Source organism: Mytilus trossulus, chromosome 12 (assembly GCF_036588685.1).
Source record: "Mytilus trossulus isolate FHL-02 chromosome 12, PNRI_Mtr1.1.1.hap1, whole genome shotgun sequence".
Lineage (NCBI taxonomy): Eukaryota > Metazoa > Mollusca > Bivalvia > Mytilida > Mytilidae > Mytilus > Mytilus trossulus.
This window is the reverse complement of record NC_086384.1, coordinates 35963820-35981434: the sequence shown is the minus strand read 5'-3', so window position 1 is coordinate 35981434 and position 17615 is coordinate 35963820. Positions and strand designations below refer to the sequence as shown.

The 17615-nt window shown below is 31.7% G+C and overlaps 1 protein-coding gene across 1 annotated transcript; it reads right to left on the bottom strand.

Annotated features, from left to right (window-relative positions):
• Positions 1–301: 301 nt before the first annotated feature.
• LOC134693260 (peptidoglycan-recognition protein SC2-like) lies at positions 302–8228 on the bottom strand. Its single transcript, XM_063554006.1, has 4 exons — positions 8136–8228; positions 7393–7521; positions 2081–2287; positions 302–633 (listed from the first exon to the last, which is right to left on the bottom strand). Exons 1-4 carry the CDS (start codon positions 8221–8223, stop codon positions 302–304), a joined length of 756 nt encoding a protein of 251 aa, XP_063410076.1. The 5' UTR covers positions 8224–8228.
• Between the last annotated feature and the right edge of the window lie 9387 nt (positions 8229–17615).

Below are 17615 nucleotides of genomic sequence, written 5' to 3'. Positions count from 1 at the left end.
TGTAACTGGTTATTTTAAATTTTTGAGACAAAATCATCAACGATCTGCCTCATTCACAACTAGAGAAATATTAGATGCAGTTTAAATAAGCAAAAACCAGACATATGCATACTACCGCAACAAGTTCATTTTAGTAGGCCATCCATTCCGTGTAAAGAGGTATATTTCAAAATTGCGGCACTTTTGTTTTCACATTGATGCTCAAATTCTAGAGCTCATGTGTCAAACAAATGAATGATAAAATCAAATACAATTTGATAATATTATTGTCAAACATGACCAATCAGATGACGAAAACAAATTATTTGGGAGAATGTGCATGAAAACGAGGCCATGTCTTGATGACGTTGTACAAAGCTGTACCTGGGCAGTCAGTGGATCCAACATCCCGATGTCCAAACAAGGCATAAGAATGTGAAACTTTTCCTTTACTGATTCCACATTGAATCAACTCTTTTACAGCATTTAAAGCAGCAGAATTAGGGGCATGGGTCATAAAACTTCCCATAAACGAAGCGGCCAACCCACGGCTGTTATATCCCTGAGTGTGAGCTCCTATTCGGTTCCATCCTCTGCCCTCGTAGATTTTGCCATCTTCACCAACTAAGAAGCTGTAACCAATATCCGACCAATCTGTTAGTACGAAATAATAATTATTTTTAAATTTCTCAGAAAAAAATGCGCTATTAACGCCATTGTTAATATTCGATTGTAACATAATTTTCAGTGATTTGTATTTAATAGCTCTTCAACTGTTTTCGTTTGTATACATCCCGTGTTTTCCAATATTCAGCTTTCGGCGTTCCTCGTAATAATAATTTCAGAAAAGTGCGTCGGATGCATGACATTAAAAACGTTTTGTTTTCGTTTTGTTTTAAATTTAACTTCGGTACTGACATTATTAATAACAATTTTTTATTAAATATAAGAATCACAAATAAATTGAAGTTTAACTCCCTTTTAAATAAAAGTTTGGAATCCCTTTGGAAATTTGAACTAAGATGGATTTGGTTTTTTCAAGTACGTTTTTGTTACATAGATCTTTATTGATGTTCTCTAGTCTTGCAGTTGATTTTTTATATAATCATGGTAATTGCATATAGGTTTAAAATTTCATCAATTTGAATCTTTTAATAGTTATTGAGAGGAAAGATGTGTCAATGTAAAACATGTAAAACGTAATAAAAATCAGAAAATTAGTTCCTGCTAAGCAGTAAAGGCCTTGTATCTCAATAACAAGGACAAGGACCAATACCTTTTTTCTACTTTTTAAGTCCCGTTTTTTATTTTTTATCAAACACACTTGTTTTAAAAAGGTTGTTATTCTGAAACAAGAATAGCGATCATCCTTAACATCGAATCACATAATAATAACCAGGTTTTCGTTTTTACGTGTTGATTGCGTATGCTTTTTTTTAGTAATCGCGAAATTTAATTTCTAGTAATTGTTGGAAACGTTTCTTAGATTGAATTTCATCAGGGAGACTCAAAAAGGGAGATTAAAGCAAATGATATTTAAGTCTTCACAAACATTCTTTGAAACGATATCAACTTGAATTGCTTTCCATATTATGTTTTGATGCAAACTAGGTATTTATTATGCCAACTTTCACGTGGTGTCAGGAGATAATGCATAATTGGTAAGTTATTTATTCCAAATAACAGGCTTATGTGTTCTCCCTTGATAAAGAAACTTCTGCCTGGAGTGTATAATAGAAAATAATAATGATAAAGTGTATGCATCTGGAGAGCTATTCCGGATTTACTGAAAACTCGAGATCAAAATAAACAAAGATAAGAGATGCATGAATATCGGAACACTTGCGGATGACACAAGGGGCCAAATGATCATAAGGTCAACTTTGTCTAAGGGAACCCTGGTTCCCAAGAAAAAACATATCTGCTAGTGTAGATGTATTTTCTATCTTTGAAAATGAAAGAATTGCCAATGGTATATTTTTTAGTTTTATTAAATTCATTGCATGACAATCGTCACAACTCGGCCTATTCCGTGCCTCCATCTGGATAGACGGACAAAAGCGGAGTCACCCGAAGTTTGCCGATTGATTAAATGACTTACGGTGGTTAGCATCATCCATGTGGTAATTTTGTATTCCTTTCATTTGTGAGATACATGCAGAAAATGATGTACAAGCTCCACCTTCAGTATGATGTATGAAGAAGTCAGGAACTGGCGAATGGATAGTCGATGTACTCGCTGGTCTTCGGGCTCCCCAACTGTCACGTGATATTATCTTAACATTAGAGCAGTCACCAGTATCATGTTCTACAATTGATTTCAACAATACCCTAGTTACTTTGTCAAATTAACATATTTTAAGTAAAATGGTTTTACATTATAAACGGGTTGGTTTTAAAAAGTACGAATTGATTGATATATTATGCACTTCATCTAGATCTGTTATATTAAAATTCCACGAGATTTCGTCTCTTCATCATTTTGAAATGCACAGTGGGAAACTGTTACAAGTAATCGAAAAATTAAAAATGAATTTGAGCATGCCATTGTTAGTCTCTCGTATTGTTGTCGACTGAATGTATTATTAAGAGGGTGTCCGTGGAAAAACCATGCGGTTGATGACACATGACATATTTTGTTTTCAAATCTTCTTCATCTATTTCATATCACAAATACATTCTTTCTCAAAGTTAAATTTTGTTTCTTAATTAACTGCAACAAATAAAGAGAAAAAAAATACATATAAAGCACTAAAAATTCATTGAAAATGGGAGATAACTCTTCATTTTGTACAAAATTTTGTTGCATTGTTAGTGAACTTTAAAATCATTTTCTGAGTCATCCACTGCTGATTCAAAACTATCTTTGACATTTATATCCTTTGTATGATATAAACATTGCATTGGAACCAACACAATCAGTGGGAAAAATTATGTTGTGCCACCCATATCATAGGATTTGCCTGATATTTACTTGGACTGCCTCTTAAATGAAAGTTGATATACTCTACACCTTATATGTATTTGACTTTCTCTTTAGGCTGGGATAAGTCAACAGAAAACTTTGTTTTGCAGACAAAATTTATATAGCTTTCCTGTAATGTCCGTTTTTGTATATAACTGTCACTCAGTGCTTAAGCCTCATTCAAAAACGTGTTCTGCATCTCTACAAATATGTTCTGAAAATTTAAAAGTAGTTAATTTTGACACAGTTCTACCAATAGTTTAACCAATAGATATTGGAAGATGTGGTGTGAGTGCCAATGAGACAACTCTCCATCCAAACAACAATTCAAAAATTAAACCATTATAGGTTAAAGTACGGCCTTCAACACGGAGCCTTGGCTCACACCGAACAACAAGCTATAAAGGGCCCCAAAATAACTAGTGTAAAACCATTCAAACGGGAAAACCAACGGTCTAATCTATATAAACAAAACGAAAAACGAGAAACACGTATTTATTACATAAACAAACGACAACTACTGTACATCAGATTCCTGACTTAGGACAGGTGCAAACATTTGCAGCGGAATTAAACGTTTTAATGGGCCCCAACCTTCTCCCTTTTTCTGAAACAATAGCATAACATCACAACATATAAAAACATACGATAAAATATCAATTGGCAGACTTAACTCAATAAAAACCCGTATGATTACACAATGAACGAATAAATTTGATCTGCGATATCTGAATACAAATGCACAGTTAATTAAATATTAGAGACAAACATTCATGACCAAAAGGCTAACAAACAAATTCAAACACACTGAGAAATATTTAACCAATCAATGTTCACTTTAGAAAAAAAACTGTTTTTTTATAATCTTGAAGTTTATTCAAATGTTGTAAGAATAAGTGAAAAATTGAAGATATTACAAATAATCAAAGCTGGTATACAGCAAAGATCCATATAAATAAAAAATGACAAACAAGCATTATAAACAGTATCAACAGGTCGAATTAACAAGAAAATACGATTTGAGAGTACTCGCAGTTACTGACAGCTAGTTAAAAGCCAAAACCAATTAATAGTAAAAAATCATGCATCAGAGACTAAAATCGACTAAAACACATCACAGGGATTTAGTATTTTAACGTCATTAATAGTCAAAGAAGACATGACTTGTGCAATGCCAAAAATAAATGTATCGACAGGTAGTAGTATAGTGAAGAGCGACTTCTATAGAAATAAAGGTAAACGTGGCTGTGTCCCCTATACATCTCGCCTCAAAAGATAATGAAATTTAGTTATGTTTTAATTTGCTAATGACAAAATCAATATTAGTGCCAATGTGAACTATATTCAGAGATCTAATTACAATATTGGTACGATAACCCTTACTTATAAGTTTTTTTAAAGGTTCGATGAGTTTACAAGGATCACATAGTGATTTCCTCGCTTTAAGTACAATATTACCATAAAATTTAGGTTGAGAAATACCATTTTTAATGAGCTTTCTACAGGTATAGCCAAATTTACTAATCAAATCTTTGTATCTATGAAAGAATTTAGTAAAAGTTTTAAGTAATTTATGGTATCGAAATCCCTGACACAACAATTTACCAGTGATGCATTGATTACGTTCGTTAAAATCTATGACATCAGAACACACACGGGCAAACCGAACGAGTTGCGATATATAAACACCGTATGATGGAGCCAAAGGCACATCGCCGTCTAAAAAAGGAAAATTAACAATAGGAAATGAAAAATCGTCTCTTTTGTCATAAATTTTAGTGTGAAGTTTCCCATTTGAAATTGAAATGTCTAAATCTAGAAAAGGACAACTGCTGCTGTTTATGTTAGATTTAGTTAAAGTAAGTTCGTTTGGGTAAATTTCTGAAGTATATTTAGAGAACTCTGGATTATTCAACGAAAAAATATCATCCAGATAACGGTAGGTATTTTTTAATGTATCAACCAAATGTAACAATGATGGGTCTTTACTGAGTTTGGTCATAAACTGATATTCATAGCAATATAGAAATAAATCTGCTATTAAAGGGGCACAGTTGGTGCCTATAGGAATACCTACTACCTGACGATACACTTTATCGCCGAAACGTACATAAATGTTATCAAGCAGAAAGTTTAAAGCTTCAATCATATCCTCACATTTCCAGTAAGTGTATCTAGCATACTTTCCTTTTTCGTTACAGAAAAAGGCCTTAAACGAGTTACAGCAATAAAATTACAATGAGATTTTTCAAAAGACCATTTTATCAAATACAAAAACTTTTTCTTTATAAGATTGTGTGGAAGTGTAGTGTACAGAGTAGAAAAATCATAACTGTCAACAGAATTGTAAGGACCATTGAGAGCATGTATTTTATCTAAAACCTCTAAAGAATTTTTAACACTCCAAAAATAATTAATACCATTATTTTCATAAGTTTTATTACAAAAGTTAATAACCAGTTCTTTGATAGTAGTAAGGGAGGTGGTTAGAAGCACTGATAGATTAGTAGTAGAACACTTACTCGAAGCGGAGATGAAACGGAATTTAAATGTTTTTTTGTGTAATTTCGGTAACCAGTACATGGTAGGGACTTTCAAATGTTCGGAAGATGCTTTAAGCTGGGCAGTGGCAGTGGTATGCTTGTTAACGATTTGACTCTCTGTGGTGCGCACTGACCTGAATGTAGAGGAATTGATAATTTCGTTTTGAAGAACTTTCGTGTAGTATATGCGTCACACCACCACTACATTATTTGCTGCCTTGTCTGCCGGTACGAACACAAACCGCTCTGCGAGTACCTTGAGTTTGTTTTTTTATTCTAGAAATGGGTATATCATGGTTCCTATTATTAATTTCAGAATTGTTTTCTAAATGAGATATTCGAATATCAACAGTATTCATAATTTTATTCAAATAACTGTCTAAAGATTTTTTATCGGATTTTTCACGTTTGCACCAATTTTTACAATAGGCAGACAGAGCGTCTTTAATGACCTGACGACACTGTTTCCAATCTATTGTAGATGGAGGACGGTATTTCGGTCCTTTCTTTAGAAAAGTTATGACTTCACGGTCATCGACTATGTTGAGGTCTCCTGTGATAACATGACCATAGGGAACATATTTAAAACTAGATGTTTCGCAATCTCAAGTGGAAGGAACATTATTTTCTATATTGACGTCTGTTGTAATTGACGTATAATTGAAAATCAAATTTCTGCTCGGTTTTTTATAAGAATACGAAATAATGGGTTGTTCTATATTATCAAAATATGGAGGTATTAAGCTATAGACAGTAGAGTCATTGAATATGCTAGACAAATTAATAAAATCAATACCTCTATTTATATATTTTAATTTGAGAAAATGTGGTTTACGATTTTCAGGTTTATCAATAATAGGAAAAAGCCTGTGATGACAAAAGGCTGTAATAATACGGGTGTATTCATAAAATGGGCTAAAAAAAGAAATGTTATCACACTCAAGAAAAATAGCATATAATTTACTTATAGGTATCTGACCCAGTTTGCATAATACTTGATGTCTGCCATTACTCTTTATTATAGATAACAGATCAGCAAGTGTATAATTTATATGATGTTTAATACGTTGATTGCGGTTCTTGCGTTTACCATGAGACCTATTATTTCTAAGTCGTTTATCAACAATATTAATGACATCGATATGAGTTTTAGATATGTTCCCCTGCCCTAATATTTTATCATTTAGACCGAGAGGATAAGCTGTTTGAAGTCTTTTTATCCAAAACAATTCGCGAACTTCGCGTGATTTTTCAAATTGCTTGTGTGATTCTCCTGTTTGTTTTTGAACGGTTTCGAGCGGTTGGAATTTTATATATTTCAGATTATGATAATGCTTATCTAAATGCTGATATACTAAACTTTTGAATTTTTTGGGTCTACGAAAGCGGTACAGATGTTCTTGATTCTTCTGAAATACTCTCGTCCCGTCTGTCCCACATATTGAATACCACACTTAGGTTGGGTTCAAGTTACCACATATATTAGGTTTTGAGTTTTTCAGGTAATATCACAGGAAAAGGAGAGCGAAAAGGTTCTCCCGTTCACTGTTGACCTTATAGTATTTTGAGAAGTAAATCTAAAACAAGTTAGTCATTTTTTGGCATTGCACGGGAAAATTTGTGGATATCCACGTGCATTTTTGTTAAATAATCTGGCTGTAGTGGCATTACCAATACGTTTATTTATGCACGTAGATAACCTAGAAGTTGTGTTGTTGATAATATTTTTTCCATTCCGTAAAATCATGATAATTTAATTGGGGTATAGGATAATATTTTGAACAAAGAATCTATTCAAACGTCTTATGATTCACCACTGCTTTGATAATCATAACAAGGAATCTAATTGTCAGACTTCTTTGAGAGTCAATTGGTTCATAATTAATATACTTTACGGATTCTTACCAACTGCTGTCCTTGTACAACAACGTCTAGTAGCACTACCAGTACATTTCCCTGAGTAGTAAGAACCACTACATTTGTGGTGGTCATCCTGACAATGGCCTCCTAAATCTGTGCATGGCTGGTCACTGGCTTAAATAAAAAGGCAAAACTTTTGGTGTATACATAAAGACAACAGTAGTATACCGATGTTCACAGTGATAAATCGTTTTAACAGAAGCAATTCTTTGACACAAACTGAGGATTCCTTCTTATATTTATTCTCTTGTTTTAAATTTTAAGGTTATAAAGACCGTCTAAAAGTGGCAGTGTGAAACACACATTTGCTTAGATTGAAGGCTTCCTTGAGACTGTTTTGGTTCAAGATCAACAGTCTTCTTTGGGGAGACTTTAGCCAAAACCATGCTTATATTTTATGATGATTGTTAAACTTGCAATCGATTTATAAAATAGTTATAATAAGCACTTCATGATTAGACTTTAAAAACCTTCAGTTACTGAAGTTTTCATAAGTCATATATTTTTTTCTATAATTTAGTTAACACAATTGCTCTGATTCTCAATCGAGCATATTATTTTTCATACTTTATTCCGGCTTCCGTGCAGATACTAACACTTGTGTTGATAGTTATTATTTTTTCGAATAGGCTGCATCAACTAATTGTCACTGGACGTTTAACAATCTTTCAAGTAATCGATATCAATAAATCATGCTGAAAATAATATAAATTAATCATAAATCCTACCTAGGCCGTGTCCAGTAATAGCTAGTAAAAGAATCAAGCATAACATTGTGTTCATACGTTTACAATTGTGTACACGATTATTAGTCATTTGGAATATTTTCGGACGTGATAAGGAAATCTGAAACGATCTCAGTGTATCTCCACTTAAACCATGTTCATTGATCATGCATTCATTATACCTAACACTGATAAAATGTTAGCCATTCTAGAATATGTTCGTATATATAAATATATGTGGGTGTGTGAAAAGTGGGGGAGGGTAATTAATGGTGTACTTAAGGAGGTAACATAACACCTGGGTTAATTGACTCTTAAAATGTATTTGAACCAATTCATCACATACAACTAGTAAGAAAATATAAAGCTTCTGAATGATCGAGAAGGGTATTGCCAACCAACTGTTTTATATCTAGTTAATCACGGCTGTAAATTTTGTGGTTCTAATTGTTTAACGATCTCGCTTTTAATATTAAAATAATGATAAGAAATTGACAGATATTTTATGTTAAATAAAGGCAACAGTAGTATACCGCTGTTCAAAACTCATAAATACATGGACAAAAAACGAAATCGGGGTAACAAACTAAAACCGAGGGAAACGCATTAAATATAAGAGGAGAACAACGACACAACACCGAAACGCAAGATATACGGAATACTGTTATAACTCCTTTTTTGTATAATAAAACCTTTTTCATGTTATTACCTTTTGAGGTTTGCAAATATTTTTTTTAATCCGAGGGTTTACTTTTCATTTCATAAGAAGATGAGGTAGGAGTGGTAATGAGACAACTCTTCATCCATGACACAATTTGTAAAAAATAATCATTATAGGTCAAAGTATGGTCTTCAACACGGAGCCTTGGTTCACATCAAACAGTAAGCTATAAAGGTTCCCATGTCTTGTTGTTTTGGCATGGGTCGATTCTTACAGGACGTTTTGATTGTTATATTTGTGTTTCAATGCCTGTTTATCTGTCTGTTAAACTACTTAGAATCGACTTTTTGTGATTATTTAAATAAATGATGCAAAAAAGTTATTCCATCTAGCAACTATTGAGGAAAGGCTAACAATACTAACAGGACCCTGATATGAACTTAATTGGTCGGAAATAAACTGAAAACCACACAAAAAAAACCCAAAAAATACTAAACAACCGTGTCGAAGGCCGTACTTTAACCTATAATGGTTTACTTTTTAAATTGTTATTTGGATGGAGAGTTGTCTCATTGGCACTCACACCACATCTTCCTATATCTATAAAATACAAAAACGGTACACAAAACACAATGTAGGAAACTAAAGACTGAGCAACATGAACATTGCCAAAAACAGGGGGTGATTTATCTGAATAACAAACATTTTTTAGCTTTTCATAAACCTATTTAAACTATGGTATTTGTTTCAGAAATGCATAATGTAGATATAGATGTTGGTGACCTTCTGCTGTTGTTTTTTTATTTGGTCGGGTTGTTGTCTCTTTGACACATTCCCCATTTCCATTCTCAATTTTATAGATAACTTGTTTAAGAAAAGGATAAATGTTCGTCATGATTAGTTATTGACAACATATTTGTTACTTTAGGAGACTTTCTTTTTCACAAGTTATCGATATCCCAATATGATTCAAATGTGCTCCTCTTCTTGTCGCCTTTTTCCTTAATGCATATGTGACAGACTTCACCTAAACAATGAACAGAAGCTAACATTATAATTAAACTATACGCATGCTGCATAGATGATGTCCTCTCACAAAATATTTTCATCTCTAAAGGTTTAATACTAGGTTGAACAAATTTACCTATTCAGCTTGAAATAACCCAAAATTATCCCACATACCGTTAAGGCTGCCTTCTTTGACTTTTATGAAATACTGACCGAAATATTGAATATTGAGTTTGAATGATTTGAATCTGCATGTCGCCTCCGTTTTCTGTGTTATTAATTTTCTGGCTTTACCTGTCACACAGAATCAGACAATCTTTGTATACGACAGTCCTTGTTAGAACGGCTACGTTGTTTTCTGTGTATCAATGCGTTAGATGAAAAGTGACACCAATCAAAAACGCACAGGCAATACAATAAAGAGTGGTCCACAAAGAATAACACAAACTGAAAAACGAATCGATCTTAAAACCAAGCAGGGACTGTTGCGTTTCTGTAACATCAGACACTTATATTAAACTAGTGTCTACATTATTATTTTTTGTTACCTAGATATGAAGGAATACTATTGTCCACAATATCTACCTCTCTTGTCAGATAAACATGGAAGTTATGTGTCATTGGGTATACTAATTATACTTATGTCGTGTGTAAACGACTATAGGCATATGGAATAGACCATTCGAAGTAAAATACTGCAATTATACAAGATAAATGGTAAAAGTTAGAGTATCTGCAATTCAAGAAAACACACACACACACCCATCACACACAAATTTGTATATTCAGAACCCGGTAATACATTTGTATAATATAAATGTTTATATATACCAGTCTGCTCATACCTCCGAATTTTAATTGATTTTTTTTATTTGTAGAATTTTTTTTTTATTTTTTTTTATTTTACTATATTATATTTGTCGTAAAGTAGGGCTGAAAATACTTTCCCTAGACGTCAGCAATGATTGTTTTTATAATTACTGCGTGAGATGAAAGTTATATATATCAAAGGTCATCATTTAAACTGTCTTAAGTGTGTCAAATAAGTGGGACTTTTAAAGCTAGCTATTTACGCATGAAATAATACTATCTTAACGGTCGTTGCACTTCAGTTGTTAAGAGATTTGGCAATACTTATCGGTGACCTTGACGAACATTCCTGCACTGACATTTGTTAGTGACAAAGAGATTAATAACAAAATTAAAAGTTCTTCAGTTTTTTTGTAAACCAGATGTGGTGTAGTATTTGCGTTATTCATATCAAATTTGTTTGTCATCTCAACATGAAATGCATATATATAATATAACCTACACGCGCAGCGTTGTCAATAAAGATGAATTTTATGCGACTGTCATATACGGGAGAGGTTTTGCTAGCTATACAACCAAGTCCAATCAACTACTTTTTGTTAGTGACAAATAGATTATAAACATTATGAAATAATATATCATGAGAAAAAAAATGTCGCTATAGAAATTGTATCCATGTAATGATAAACATTCCCCGACTCATTCGGTGGTTTATAGCTTGCATGCATCTGTTACTTAGGCTGTATAAAACGTGATAGAACGTCTCGTACTTTTTTCATTTTTTTTTATCAGAAGTTCCGAAACTTTATCTTTATATAAACTTCACAAATAATACATAATGGTCTTAAGGTAAAGAGTCTAGGTAATGATTTTTTTTTAATCATATCTTATTTACTTGTATTTATGTTCTAACAGTTGTTGTCCATTAATTTAATGTGTTTGAGACTTTTTGATTTTACCATTTGATAAATTACTTTCGGTTTTGAAGTTTCCTTGGAGCTCAGTGTTTTTGTTATTTTACCCTTAGGCAAGTATTATGAATAAATCTATCATCCTTAAGTCGTTGTAAATTTTTGTCAATCTTGAAGGTTCAATTTTAAAATGACCAAAAGACTCGGGTATCAGCACTTAAGCATTTATGGTTTCGTTTTCCGTTCGTGTTTTAATTCTCTATTGTGGCTTTCTATAGTGTTCGGTATCAGTGTTAATCCATATTTCAGACACACCAAATTGTTAGTTCTACATATGCATTTTGAAATGAATATTTTAATATCCAATTTTTTAGTGTACATCACCACGAATCGATCGCATTTTACTTTTAAAGAAAAAAAGAAAAAATATATGTGCATGTCATAAAAAGACGATATTATAAGTCAGCATCAAAAATACCATTCAAACCGGAGGATGATTTGAATGGAGAACTTTGGTGCTCCTTAAGGTGGTACCTAACACTACAAGGAGATAACTCTATAAAGTCAGCTTAACGTTTTAATTACGTTGTGTTGTAAAGGGAATATTAAGCTTTTCAAAATAAAAAATTGTGTTTGTCAAACTGCTTTTTAACCAGTGTAATTTTTCTGACAAAACGGTTGGTTCAAAATTTTCAATTTTTTTATATTTTTGTTAAAGGGTCAAAGTAAATACTGTGTCAAAATTTTGTGAAAATTAAACAAGCCAAATTACTTTTAGGGAAATTGTTGGGTACCACCTCAAAGGATAGCAATTTACGTAAACGTCTTTTGTAAATCAGATATTGTTTAGTATTCTCGTTATTAACCATGTTCACCTACATATGATAGTTTGATAAATCCATATAGTCTTAAAGTTTCAGATCTGCCTACAAGACCGATATATTTTTTATTATACAAAAATAGGTATGTAGAATAGTTTTCAAAAGACCCTCACTGAAAAGTCTAAGGGTTGAAAAAAATGTGGGACATTTGGGGTTAATTATTTACGTATGACGTGATAACATCTTAATAGTTGTTTTACTTCAGTTTTTTCGCCAATTAATTGACGTTAAAATACGTTCAACATTAACCTGTAGAACTATTAAATACTTTTTACATACCACGTATTGTTGTTTACGTTAACGAATTGCTTTTTTTATACTTTTAAAAAAGCAATGTGATAGATTATTAGATGAAGATAAGTTTGATCTTCGATATTTGAAAAAAGAATGTGTAAATAGTTTTGGGTGGTATAGTTTTTTGCACTTTTATTTCTATCACAGATTTTTTTATTATTTATTTATTGTTTTTATATGTTGCGCCCTTGACAATGTTGCCGGACTTTTTTTCACTGACACACGAGTACAAGAATGCTCGATATTATTTTTGTAATGATTGATGATTTTTTTTTACAGAATAATTTTAATTTATAAATAAATAATTTTTCAGAATTCTTTTTTTTTTTACGAAAAAATATACGATAAAAAAATATTCTTTTTATCTCTTTATCTTGTTGTAGCTTAAAAATACATTTTTACGGATAAGTATCACCAGAAATCAATAGAAATCAACAATCAATTAATTGTCATAGCAGTTCCTTTTTAAAAACAAATACAAAAAAATAAATGTAGATGTCATAAAAAACGATATTTTAGATCAACATAGCACTTTATGTAAACACACGAATCTCACCAAAACAGGAGAATACGTTGAGGCGGGAAGCTTTGGTGACCCTGAATTGGTTAACAGATCCTGCATAATTAGTTACATATTTTTATGCTTAACTTGACTGATGTGGTTGTATCGTCATCCTCGTCAACTTTTCTTGACATGAAATACCTTCTAGTATATACTGGGTATGTACATACTTATTTTGGTATGTTAACAAATGTGCGTATTGGAAACTCAAATACTATTGAAAATTTAAGCTTTCTACGAAAATAAATTTTACACTTTTATTCCCCTTTAAAAGTGTCCTGTACCAAGTCAGGAAGATGGCCATAGTTATAATACTGTTCGTTTCTGTGTGTGTTGCATTTTAACGTTGAGTCGTTTGTGTTTTCTCTTATTTTTGAGATATTGAGATAAGACGTAGTACGGTACTTGTCTATCCCAAATTCATGTATTTGGTTTTGATGTTATATTTGTTATTCTCGTGGTGATTTGTCTGTTGCTTGGTCCGTTTCTGTGTGTGTTGCGTTTCGGTGTTGTGTCATTGTTCTCCTCTTATATTTAATGCGTTTCCCTCGGTTTTAGTTTGTTACCCCGATTTTGTTTTTTTTTCTATGGATTTATGAGTTTTGAACAGCGGTATACTACTGTTGCCTTTATTTACAGTAAATGTAATATAAATATAATTAGTACAATCACAAACTTAACAAATAAACACATACACTATAGTATTGGCAGCTGAGTTGCATCATAGACACCATTCATTAAACTGCGCATGCATGTGCACTGTGTTTGTGGAAACGTTGTATGTTAACAATAAAGCTGTGTGTGTGAAACATATGAATATATAACAGACATATATAATAAACACCAATTGATAATGTTTTACTATCGTACATTAGGGTCATTATTTCAAACATAGTTGACTTAGCCAATTGCATTTTTGTGAGGATTTAGTAAATTATAAATCGCATACGTCCATTATGTGTACAAACAACTTAAATAATATGTATGAAAGCTGTAGCTTAATAACTGTAGGAGGAAAAGTGGAAAATATGTATTTACATGTATACCTGTAGGGACGAAAGAACGAAGAGACGGATGGACGATCGGATGGATGGACAGGGGTATATTTATATGCCCCACGGTTGCATAAAAGGACAATACCTCGATACAACAGAAGCTCGTTGCAATTCCAACTTATAAATGAAAACTCGTATTACGATCAAAAATTTTTAGATACAAAAATCCTATTGAAACATTTAAAGAAAAATGATATGACAGACATGCACCAGCAACTCTCACTCACTGAATAAGGACATGAACATAAATAATATGGCGGCCGGGGTTAAGCTTTTTTGTAAGCGTTCAACTCCCCGTTTAGCATGTGTCAGTCATGTTCTAAATAAATAACACGACATAAGAAAGAACTGTTATAATCACGTTGCAAATAGCATAAAACAATAGATCGATACGAAACCGACAAATGAGTAAAAAGTAAAATCACATGAATACTGAACTCCGAGGAGAATCCAATCGGAAAGTCTACAATCACATGGCAAAATCAAATAACAAAACGCATCAAAAACGAATGGACAAGAACTGTCATATTCCTGACTTGGTACAGGCATTTTCAAATGTAGAAAATGGTGGATTGAACCAGGTTTTCAAACGTTAAACCTCTCACTTTGATGACAGTCTTATCAAATTCCGTTATATCCACAATGATGCGTGAACTTAACAAATATAATCAATAGAATATTCCAAATATTCAAACGGCAGTCATGATCGTGTAACAATTTTAAAGAAACAATTTAATAGAACACAAAAAAACATCTATATACAAAAACATTCATTGATTGGCGTGTCTGACGTCAGAAAATTTTAAAACTATCACAAAAGATTCGATATATGTTTATAGTTGTGTTTGCAGTTTTTCAAAGCTAGGTCCGAAACAATTACAAATAATACATATATCATGTTCTCCAAGACTTTTGCCATTGGTTAAGGGAATTATTGTTTTGACATTTCATCGGATATCAGTATTTTTGTAATTTTAGTTTTAAGTGTCATTAATCAATTGCAAGGTTACTGTTAAAAACTATGTTTATCAAGTGTTTTACTCTTTCCCACTTATAAAGTATATACTGGTCCAAACTTTTGTTGGTTCAGTCAGCATGAACAAGTAAAATCACAATAATACTCTAAACTCCCATAAAAATTCAAAATGGAAAGTCTCTAACCAAATAGCATAATCAAAAGCTCAAACACATCAATCAAATGGATAACAACATGAACAACTGTCATATTCTTCACTTGGTACAGGCATTTTTTTATATAGAAAATTGTGGGTTGAACCTGGTTTTATAGCTTCCTAAACTTAAGCAGATAGAAATCGACAGAAGACATTTCGTACCATGAAATTTGGAAAATAATAATAACAAATCAAATCAAATCAAATCAAATATTTTATTGTCATATAAACTTTACAATTTGTGACCAACATATATTAATACTATAAACACAATAAACATATATACATACATATTAAACATACAAAATATCAACAGCATTAAAATTTATAACAACAAACAAGTTGTTAAGAGTCCCCTGTCCTCAGTTCTAATGACTTTTTCAAGAAGGATCCTAACTTATTTGTTTGTAAAGGCGATGATGGATTTAGTAAATAATGATTTTTTTTCTGCTTTTGTATAAAATCTATATTAAATATACTCAGTCAAAAGGTTAAGCAACACAAATATCTAATTTTCTATTTCAAAAACAAAATTTACTTCTTCAATAACAATACAAAAATATAGTTCTAAGAAAGAAAATGAACCATGATTTTTTATATAATCCTAATACATTTGTAATAGTCTTTTTGTGTGGATGTATAAAAATGTATGTCATAGACCATCTGTTGTTTCGTACTTAATCTAATAAAAAAAACGTTTGTTCTCTGTTTGCTCGAATGCTGTTTTCATTATTAACCGAAATTTACCAGACTAAACCGTCTTACACATTGTTAAATAAACCTATGATACAAAAATATCAATCGGAATATATCTAATTGCTAAAAAACACGAACAATATTATGATGCAGTGCTGAGGCGATTCGTTTCAATAAAAAATAATCAACTTCGGACATTGTCGGATAGGTCGATGATACAAATCCGTAAATTCACTGAATTATATGTATAACAAATACATGTCGAAAAACATGAATTAATTTTGGAAAAAATACTGATTAGAGGAGACCTCATACCTATACCAAATGTAGTTTTATTACTTTTTTACAGCGGATTCCATTAAGTGTGTAGCGAAAGGTAATATCTTTGGTTAGCTTGCTTGTTAGCTAAACCGTGAAGTCATTATTAGGTCAGGTATACTATCCTCCTTTCGAAGTAGCATAGTCCAACAGACAGATCGATTATAATTAGTTTTCTTTCGGACTAGTCTTTTCTTAAAGAGGGATAGTTTACCTAACCTAACAATGACTTCACGGTTCGGCTAACAAGCAAGCTAAACAAAGATATTACCTTTGGCTACACACTCAATGGAATCCGCTGTAACCAATTCGAAATATCGATGTAATGTAAACTAACAATTGTTTTAAACACTCAGTGGAAATAAGACAATGTGCATATCTTTAAAACTGAGTGAAAACGAAAATAGTTCAGCCACAAAAAAGGAACTATAGTTTTACTATTTTAAGTAGTATTTAAAATTTAAGTAAATTTTAATCAACACTGTGAAGACATTAAAAAAGAAACAAAAGTGAATATTTTGTCGAGTTGCATTTTGAATGTCAAAATATATTTGTCTTTTCTTTCCATTTTATGAAAAATTACACGACAGGGAAAAGCTACGACTAGATAAAAAAAAGCAATATCAAGGTAATGGCATTACAAAACAAATTTTAGACTGCAGTTATGTTGGTCCATTAAAGTAGAAAAATAAGCACCTTTTTAAATGAGTTTCTATTTATTTCAATGAACATAACAGCAAGTTATATACATGTTAAACATAATAAAATATATAGGTGGAAGTTATATACTGTGGATTGATTATTTATCGTGGGTTACCAATTTTCGTGGTTTTCGTTGAAACATGTTAACCACGCAATTTAAATCTTCAACGAATCACAATTTGCCATCAGGTTGTATTTAGATTTTTTAACAAAACCACGAAATCAAATATTCACGAAAATACAAGATTTTTTTTAACCAAAAAATAAATGAATCCACAGTAACCTTTTTAATAGACACAGCACCTTTTTCTTGATTTATCACTCCATTAATACAATAGTAAGATATCATAATATTGAAATTATGTATAAAGTTTTGTGATATTTTTTAACAATATTTTTCACAATTTGCTTGT